The 9651-nt window shown below is 36.1% G+C and overlaps 1 protein-coding gene across 2 annotated transcripts in view; it reads right to left on the minus strand.

Annotated features, from left to right (window-relative positions):
* mlip (muscular LMNA-interacting protein) overlaps positions 1-6654 on the minus strand; it is a 28229-nt gene extending 21575 nt beyond the window's left edge. For both annotated transcript variants that reach the window (XM_014016357.1, XM_014016283.1), the window contains exons 1-2: positions 6531-6654; positions 1124-1246 (exon numbers count right to left, since the gene is read on the minus strand). In XM_014016357.1, the coding sequence (XP_013871811.1) occupies positions 1124-1246; positions 6531-6560 (153 nt within the window). In that variant the 5' untranslated portion in view covers positions 6561-6654. The remainder of the gene's footprint in view (positions 1-1123; positions 1247-6530) is intronic.
* Positions 6655-9651: the final 2997 nt, after the last annotated feature.

A 9651-nucleotide genomic window follows, 5' to 3' on the forward strand; every position in this document is an offset into this window, starting at 1 on the left:
CTATTAACTTTTGTTTTAAAGTTTTGAAAATTAATATGTTAAACTAAATAAATTGATTGGCAGCAGTTCAATGCGTTTGATGTTAAAACACTTTGAAGTCACTGATAAGGATGCCATTTGTGTAATTATTAACCTATACATCATCATATTAAATTTAACATCATGTGATTTGAAAGAAAAGTTTATAAATGGGCAATGTCTTAAGCAGTCTGCTTTTTTTCTTTCTTTTGTCTGCAGGGGAAAATGTAAAAAAAAGTTCAAATTCTAAATTTAAGCATTTTATGGAGTCGAAGCAGGTCAAAGTGCATCAGATGAAAGTCAGACAGATTATTCCCCAGAAGCAAATAAAAAAAGGTTATCAKTTATCAGACATGATTAATCACTAAAGTCATTTTTGCAGCCGACAAGGTGCAGAAATAGATTTTCTGCCTCATGAGCCTTTTAGATCAGGGGGGTCCAATCCTGGTCCTCGARGGCCACTACCCTGAGGTTTCTCTGCTCCAACACACCACATTTGAAWAAATGGAGGATTAACAGGCTTCTGCAGAACTTAAAKGKGTAATTTAATCACTGAATCAGGAGTGTTGAAGCAGAGAAACAAGGAAAATGTGCTGGATAGTGACCCCCGAGGACCAGGAGGTGGTTTTCTGTCTGATTTAAAGAAAGTAAAGTTCCATAAAATCTCATCTTGATAGTCTCATTTTGTCAGCTGTATTCTGAAGGTAAGTTTTTTTCAAAGTAGAGTTTAGTTTCAAGCTGTGGTTTACAGAAGTAATGAAAACAACAAATGTAATTTTCAAAATGAATGAGTTCTAAAATACTTTGAAMTACTTGAAAGATACTAGTGTTCAGAAACAGCCATTGTGCATTTTAGTTGCTAATTTGTTAAATTTCACACCTTGAGTCTTTAGGCTTAACAAAGACGGGTGTTAAATGATGAACAATTAGTCTGTATTACTCAGCGCAGCGACACGACAAATGAAGAATGAAGCAAACACAAAGTCAAACAGCTGCACACACGGTTTAAAGCACAAAACTAACACAAACKTTTTGTTTTGCTTACAAATCCTGAAACCACAGAAATTTCATTTAGWCACTTTGTAAATGTGTGATGCTGCCGTACCTTGTCTGATTTTCCTGCAGATGTCTCGTCTTTTTTAAGAATTCCTTTAATTGAATTTGGCAGCTTGCTCACCACGGGCRCAAAACTGAATGTGGCAGGTCTAACTGAGCCTCCTGCCAAACCCTGTCGGTTACAAAGCAGAAGAAATAATCATTTTCTTGGAAAGTACTTTATAAGAAATAGCTTTCAAATGCCATGTGCAATAAATATTAATGAAAATGTACAAACAATRTGTCCTCTTTTATAAACGCATGTATTTTTACTGAATACGATGATTGAATATTACATAAAGTCAAGTAAATTAGTGCTAAAACTATAAATGTAAAGCTTCAAATAAGCAGGAACTCTGAGCAGCTGAAGGGTCCATGTGTGTGTTCAACAGGTCCTGACAGCCCGCTGTGACAACCTGTAGAGACTTTCTCACGCTGTGACAATAAAAAGAAGCAAACTTTTTACTGATGTAGATTTGAAAACCCTCKTTTGTTCATACAAGCAACACGTCTCTTCTCTGCCTCCTGCATTCAACATGTCGGCAGTTTTCACGAAACTTTTGTGGCAGCTAATCAAAAATATTTGCCTTGTTTTATACTATATTTCTTACCTTGATTGTCCTTTTTTTGTTGTTATTGTTGCACAGCTTGAATTCATATCAATCCTTGAATTGTTCGAGTTTAATGTYATAAGCAGCCAATGTGAAAAAACATTTTCTGTTTTTCAAAATTAAATCCAACTTTGTACCTTTTTGTTTTTTGCCACTACTGCCAAAACTTTGTCGGCCAAAACATCTCAACACTATTTATTGATTTCAGTTTGACAGCCCAAACCAAAKAAAAATCCAGCTTTTCTAATCYTTTAAAAGGRCMCATTTGTCAACAACACATTATGCTGCCATTTCACTCAAGGACACATGTAACAACTAAAAGTGGAAATACAAGCTCTGCTGTATGAAGGATGAATTAAGGRACTCTTAGAGCTCAAGGCAGTCACCAGACTTAAACTATAAAATTCATGTAATTCTATCAAACCCTCTTATTTTATCTTTCTTTTTCCTCTACAGATAAACAAGGTTTATCAAGGTGCCTCTTTATTCAGTTTCTCTCTGTAAAAAAGAAAAGAAAAAACTTGATCTTTGCATTTGTTGCTCTGTCACGTTTTCACCCCATGGGTCTCTGTCACCAAGTGGTTGACTGTTTTTTTTTATGCTCAGAAATCACTGGTTATTTTCTGTGTCAGACACCAGCATCACTGTGATTCTGTGATAAGAGCAACTGGTTTGTGCCTGTGTATGAAATTTACCCAAAACTGCTAAAAGACGTAGCGACTTACCCGTTTAAAAAGATTATTATTATTATTTTAATCAGCAGAAATCCATTTGCAATTTGAGTTCAAAGTTGTTAGTCGTGATCTGAGCTGTTTCCGCTGCAGCAATCAGGGCCCACTCTCATCCGAAGAGCTTCCCCAACTTAATCACAGCTCTTATTTCTGCAGTGTTATTGTCGGGTCATTTGCAAGATGCAAACTGGAGAGCGAGGCCACTGAAATATGTTCTAGTCAGCCTACTGCAGAGAATATAGCTGCAGGTGGAGCAGTGACGACTGGATCACAGAACGCCTGATTGAGAGGGACTGACAGGGTTAGTGAATGTTGATTGTTTTAAATGATCATTTATTCGTCATTCATTTGTTGGTTTTTAAAACAAAAATGAACTAAACCAGCTGGCCTACTTTTGATCGCCAAMGCTTATTGTGCTGAATTGAAACATCACAGCAAATTGTCTTTGAGACACTCTGCAGTCTTTACAGGAAGTTTGTTTCAAAAGGAAAACTCTAATGTGGATTGTGACTWGAAGAAAATGCCAGGTGATCAGTTACGTTTAGTTTTTTGTGTTCTTAACTGTTAATAATACTAATACAAGACAAGATCAATGCAGAGACACGCCAAGGTCTGAAAAAATTAACTGGAAACTTGAAAAGCACAGTTATTGCTTTATTAGCTACGTTTCTACAAAACAAAGAGAATTCTTCTGAAAAGGCTTGGCTTGGTGGATCTGCACGCATGTAGAATCCATGTTTTATATCCATATAAAGTGAATGCTGCAGCTTCCGAACAGTGGCTGCTGTTGACAAGGTAAAAGCACATAATGTGTGTAAATGTATGCTTGTTTGCGCTGCAGGATTCTTGGAATTATTGTTTATGTGCAGCATTTTCACAAGGAGGGCAGAGCAGAAATGCAGATGCACTCGACCTTTGTGAAAGGATTTAATGTGCCTCATTAACATGCGGTGTTTTGTTCAGGTTTGCTTTTACATTGAAAAAAGCCTCTAAAGTCTAATAAGACAGTGATAAACAGCAGGCATTGTCTTTTTATCATATTTATTTAGATTAACAAGTGATGATAAGTTGGATTATATTTTAATAATGGTTTTTATTTTAATCAGAACTGATTACATGAAAATGTAAAGGAGTGTAGAAAGTGTCAAGTGGCAGATTACATCATGCACGGTGCATATTTTATACATTTTTTTATTCATTTTCACGATGGTGGCCTTAGTTAGATTAGATTATTATATTATATTATTTGATTAAATCTTTGATCATTATTGGAATCACTTTAAACATTAAATTGGTTTCAGATATGAGATCCAGGTTGCATAATGAACAAAATTTCATTAATAAAAGAAAAAAAAAGAAAGGAAAACGCCCTCAGTCAGAAATATCTGTCTGTTTATTTTGGTTGCTCAGACCACCRGAGCTGTTTGAGGCTGCAGTTATATCCGACGTGTCTGTAATCAGTTCCGCATTTAAAAATACTCACCAGAGTTCTCGACTAAAATAGCCATTAGGCTTGTTTACATGTGATTACGAAACCTCCCTGTTTGCTTGTCCTCTGTGATGAGAGCGGGGGAAGTTTACACTATCAAAGCTTTATCAAGCGGTGCTCRCTGCAGCTGAGCGCTGATCAGGGAGAGCGTTGCCGAGATCATGCCGTCCTCATGGATCACATTTCGAACTGGTTTTGGTTCGCTGTGCCGAATGTCAGCACACGACGTGCGTGACAGTCTCAGTTATCACTTCAGGCATGCTCTCGTCCCAAACACCAAATACTGGAGGCTCTAAATCCTTTAGTGAAGGAGGTCACTCTGAGTCAGGGCTCACATTAACAGTGACCCACGAGAAAGCAACACTCTTTGAGAAAACTAAATTTTAAAAAWATGTTCTAAATAAATTAAAAACACCTTATTTGTTGTTAACATTGCAATGCCCCTCTCTTCTCAGCAGCTTGTTCTCACGATCGTTTTCAAAGTCACCCATTAATCTCACAGCGACATCTGTGCTTGTCATTAATGCTTATTTCTTTTGCCATAATTACAGCTGCTAATCTGAGGCAGCTGCGTGCCGCAGATCTTAATATTTATATCAGGATGGTTTCGCCTCCGTGCCTGAATAAACCGTTGAGGCGTGTCTCCAAGTAAAGAGTTTAAGCACAAACAAACACACACACACCCTGCGTCATGAGTAGAAAGTGTGGGCAAATTTAGATCAATGGCAGCTGCAACTGAGCACGCAAACTACAAACAAATATATACAAGAATAAACGTAAATTTACTATAACTGTGTGTATAAAAAGAAAAAAGTGAAACGGTTTTAGTTTGTTGCATAATAATAGTTATTATCTCTCGCTGCTGATGGCTATGGGGTGCCGTTTGTAAAGTTGCACAGTCAAAAATTACCATTATTTTTGTTTTATTTATCCCTTTATAAGAAAAAAAGAACAGATTAATTTTTCAAAGTCAGTTTTTCACCATATGATTCATAATTTATAAATGTCACAGTTTATAAACAAAATATTTAACTTAAAAATTTAATATTTAGTTAACAAGCTAAAAATTTAACTTGTGACTTAAATATTTAGTTTTGAGCTAAATATTTACCTTGAAACTTAAAAATTTAGCTAGCAAGTTAAATATTTAGCTAGCCACCTAAATACAGTATTTAACTTAAGTGTCAACTTAAATATTTAGGTAGCTAGCTAAATATTTAACTTGCTAGCTAAATATTTAAGTTTCAAGGTAAATATTTAGGTAGCTAGCTAAATATTTAACTTGCTAGCTAAATATTTAAGTTGCAACCTAAATATTTAAGTTGAAACCTAAATATTTAAGTTGCAAGCTAAATATTTAGCTCAAAACTAAATATTTAAGTCACAAGTTAAATATTTAGCTTGTTAACTAAATATTTAATTTGTAAGTTCAATATTTAGTTTATAAACTATGACATTTATAAATGTATGAATCATATGGTAAAAAACTGACTGAAAAATAAATCTGTTCTTTTTTTCTTATAAAAGGCTAAATAAAACAAAAATATCGGTGGTAATTTTTGACAGTGTAACTTTACAAATGGCACCCCATATAGATGGCAATATATACTGTGTGTGTGCGTGTGCAAAATATGTCACAATGGATGGTGGATTTCAATGAAACTCTGTACATCGACAACTAATAAAGTTTTGGAGTCAGCACAACTCAAGATGGCAACCTCAGCAAAACACAACATTCATAAATATTAATCTGAAACTTAGTTGCTGAGTCATCGCAGTCAGAGGACTACACACTGAGACACATCTTTGACTAAAACTTTAGCATCAGCTATTGAAGTCAGACCGGTTTGTTAGCAAAACGCCCCCTGATGATAGAGTTTAAGGAAACTTTCAGAAAGCAATAATGAGATTTGCATTTATGACTCATTAACGTTTAGAATGAACCCAATTCAATTATACCAATACGGCTAATCAAGTTTAATCAAACGGAGAGGTTTGCTGTAATTCTGTTTACAAATGTTGACTTAAGATTTGGTGTGGTAGTAGCTGAGAATCATCCTCAACACACACTTCGAGTGCTATCAAACTGTGTAAGGTCTCGTAAATTGTTATGTACTTTGACTAAAATGGCTAAATCTTCATAAAATGATTACAGTTGAAAGCTGTGTGATAACAGGTTACAGGTGCATTCTCTGCAGAAATGTCTGACCGTAAAAGTTTTATATGTTGGAAAATTGCAGGTTCAGTRTTAAATTGCAGCATCTGACTATAAAACTGTCTGCATKTTTGTGTGTGTGCRTGGGTGTGTGTGTGTGGAGGGTGGGGGTGCATGCGTGTGTGTGGCTAGTAGAGGTTATAATGAGGAGAAAGATATAAAACAGTGTTGATAAATAAAATTTGAACTTTTTTCAACTCAGACCTAACTTTAAAGTTAAATTAATAAAAAAGAAAAAGAAAAAACAGCCTGTTAACAAAAAATGTCAGCAGAAAGAAAAGGCTAAAAGGTGTTCTACACCTTGCAGAGGGGTTGTTTACACAGTTTTCACACAATAATTACTGTAAATAAAATGGACATGTCTTTCTTACCTTCCCCACATTTTTACTCAAACTTTCCATGTCTGCCTCTGATTGCCGTCACTCAGGCACGTAGCTCCTCTCCAGGTCTCAGAGTCACTTTTCAGCTGTCATCAAAGCCGATGTGGGGAAGCACTTTTCAGCTCCTCTCTTAAACTTCAATGTGCATTAGTGTTGGTCTGTGTCATCCGGCAGATTTCCTTTTATAGATGCCTTATGGCCACAAATAGCCTGCAGACAGCAGTCTGCATGCTGAGAACCAGGAACAATGTTGCCGCCACAGGCCACAAGCATTTTCACATTCTCACCAAAACAAAACAAACAATAAAACRCAGTTTGATTGTTTGGTGTCCCCACTTTTTATTCTGAACGAACACCCACTACTTCCTTATATGAGTGACATAGGTGTGTAATTTTGTTCAGCATGGGTCTTTTTTATCTATTATCCACAACGTTTGACATCAAGTTGAAAACTCCACAAACTTGGGAGGAGGGAAAATAAAYGAGAAATAAGCAAAAGCATCTTATCTCTCAAACTCTGCGTCTTTATGCTGATGACTTCACTTTTGGGGGGTTTCAGAGCTTTTATGAGAAATGGGCCAACGAAAGGAAGATACAGTAGCCTTGTTTAAACTTGACAATCCAGCTAAATATCTCTACACACGTGGCACAAAAACATTAAAAAAWTTTAAAACCAACTTTTTCTTCTTTTGAATGCTTCATTATTCTTTTATGAAAATATCAGCTGYTTGATTTGCTTCCAGATGATATGAATCTCTGCTGTCAGATGTGAGAAAATGCTGCAGGCCACATTGTTTCTAATAATGAATAATCTGGCATCTTGAGACTAATTCTGTTGTTTGTTTGCTGYTGTATCGACGTCTCTGTTCCCTTATCGGTGAGTGAAAGCAGACCTCTCTTCTAATCCTTTACATACACTACATTCTTCATTCTCGTCACAGCTGCTCTTGTCTGTTGTGGCCCTGCTTTGCCCCTCCTCCTCTTCGCCTGCCYGACGCAGAGAAAATTACAATAAATCAAAGCACGGTGCAAACTGCCATCTGCTCACATTTATGATACCTTTGGTGTTGTGTACTTGAAGGGAAATTGCTCTGTGAAGAGAAGTGGAAGACCTAAAGGCAGTTCAAGTTCAGAGGCGAGCACGGAAGGAGAATAATAAACTTTGGTTTATTTAGCTAAACAAAAGATGCTGCAACGGCAGGAAGTCTGGTTTAAACATGAAACTTTAATAAATGAAAGGCAGAGGAATTTAAAAAACACGACCAAGAGGAATATAGAATGATAACTAATGGCTGACAAAAAAAACTTTATTTACTGAACAAAATGAAGCAACTATATATGGTGTATAATGCTATAATTGTTCCACATTTAATTTACTGTATTGAAGTCTGGGGTAAAGCTTGCAAAACTATCACAAATCCTATTTTTATTTTACAGGAAAGAGCTCTAAGAATTATTACAAAAAAAATTAAAGCCATCCATCGAATATATTATTTTATAAAATTGAAATAATTAAAATTATAGGATTTGGTCAATTATAATATTTTACTGTTAATGTATAGAGCTCATAAACTTATGTTACCTTCCAACATTCAAGTAAATTTTGTTAAAAGAGCGAGCTGTTGTTATCTTAAGGGACTCGAAATGTTTGTGAAACCCTGGTTTCGTACGAGCCTGAAGGAGCGCCAGGCAGAGTAATGTGCGACACGGCGGATGTAAAAAAAATTCATCTTTGTGCGGACCTGTCTGGTGCACGGCCACTTCAAGTCCTCAGTGAGTCCACTCGGACCTCTGCGGAGTGAAGTACACCCAAGTATGTGGGGGCCTTAAATGTTGAAGTTCACATTTAGGTGTTTTGGAATGGAACTCAGCCTTTGCTGCTATGACATCATCATCCTGAGACAATAGCAACATTGGCCGCTGCTAACATTTCCCTTTACACATACAGGAGAGCAGGAAGCAGGACTAATAAACATAAAMCAATAAATAAACAACGCAATCATAGAAAAGTATCAAACGCAAGATGATTTCACTTTTCACCCTAGAGCTAAAAAAAGTACAAATTCGTGAAAAAAAGAGCAACAAGGTCACAGAAAAAAAGTGCAGACAAGCAGTCGAGCAGCTTTTATGAGAAGTTTTATAAACATTTAGTCTCTTAAATAATTACACAACTATCATATTATCCAGTTTCTTTGCTTTAATATCAAATATAATCACAACAAACAGAATGTTCTTCAAGAATTTTAACATATTTCATTCAGCCATTGTAATCAAGAAAAATCAATTGTGCCTAAGCCACAGGCTCAGTCTGGTGGCAGCTCTATAGGAAACAGAAAACAGATCTGAGTCTCTAATTATACCAATTGTTGTTTAATTTGAACAGTTTGATTCCAAATAATCAGCTTTTGTACAGTAATAAGATGTTGAAAAATTCATCAGTTCTCTGATGATTGTTGGTGAATGAGGAACACATTGTAAAACACTTTATATGTAATGTTTTAAGGATATAYATTTATCATTTTGCAGCACGAAGCAGCTGTTGCCTCGCAGGGGGAAGGTTGCAGGTTCGGCTCCCTGCCTTTTGCTGTGATGTTTACATGTTCTCCTAGAGTAAAAGAGGGTAAAAAGATATGGATAAATAGCTATTTCCCATTTTCAAGTGAAGAACCTGTGGGWGTGGTGATGATGGTGGGTCCAGCACATCCAACAATCCTTCATTACTGTTTGGTTTGACCTTACAGCTTTGATTTTTTAACACCTTGAAACTTTTGATGAAATGTTCTTCTGAAAATGCTGAAGACCTCACAGCTCAGTACTGCAATGTTTTCTTTTCCTTTTTGTTTTCAGCTGACAGTKATCTTCTAGCATATTCTGGCCCAAGGTCACGACCCATCCTCCGCATTCTGCACTCTGACTCCATAAAAGGAAAACTTATTCATTGATTTTTAGATTCAAGTGGCAGAAATATAAAAACATGAAACCTGAGTGGTGGTGCTGCTCTTGTCATCATTTCAACTCGTCATTTTTCTGTTACTGCACTTTTGTCAATAATATTGCTCTACAGAGGGCCTTTGAAACAAGCAGCACTAACCTGTAGATTACATATATATGT

This window comes from Austrofundulus limnaeus, unplaced genomic scaffold, assembly GCF_001266775.1.
Source record: "Austrofundulus limnaeus strain Quisiro unplaced genomic scaffold, Austrofundulus_limnaeus-1.0 Scaffold0, whole genome shotgun sequence".
NCBI lineage: Eukaryota > Metazoa > Chordata > Actinopteri > Cyprinodontiformes > Rivulidae > Austrofundulus > Austrofundulus limnaeus.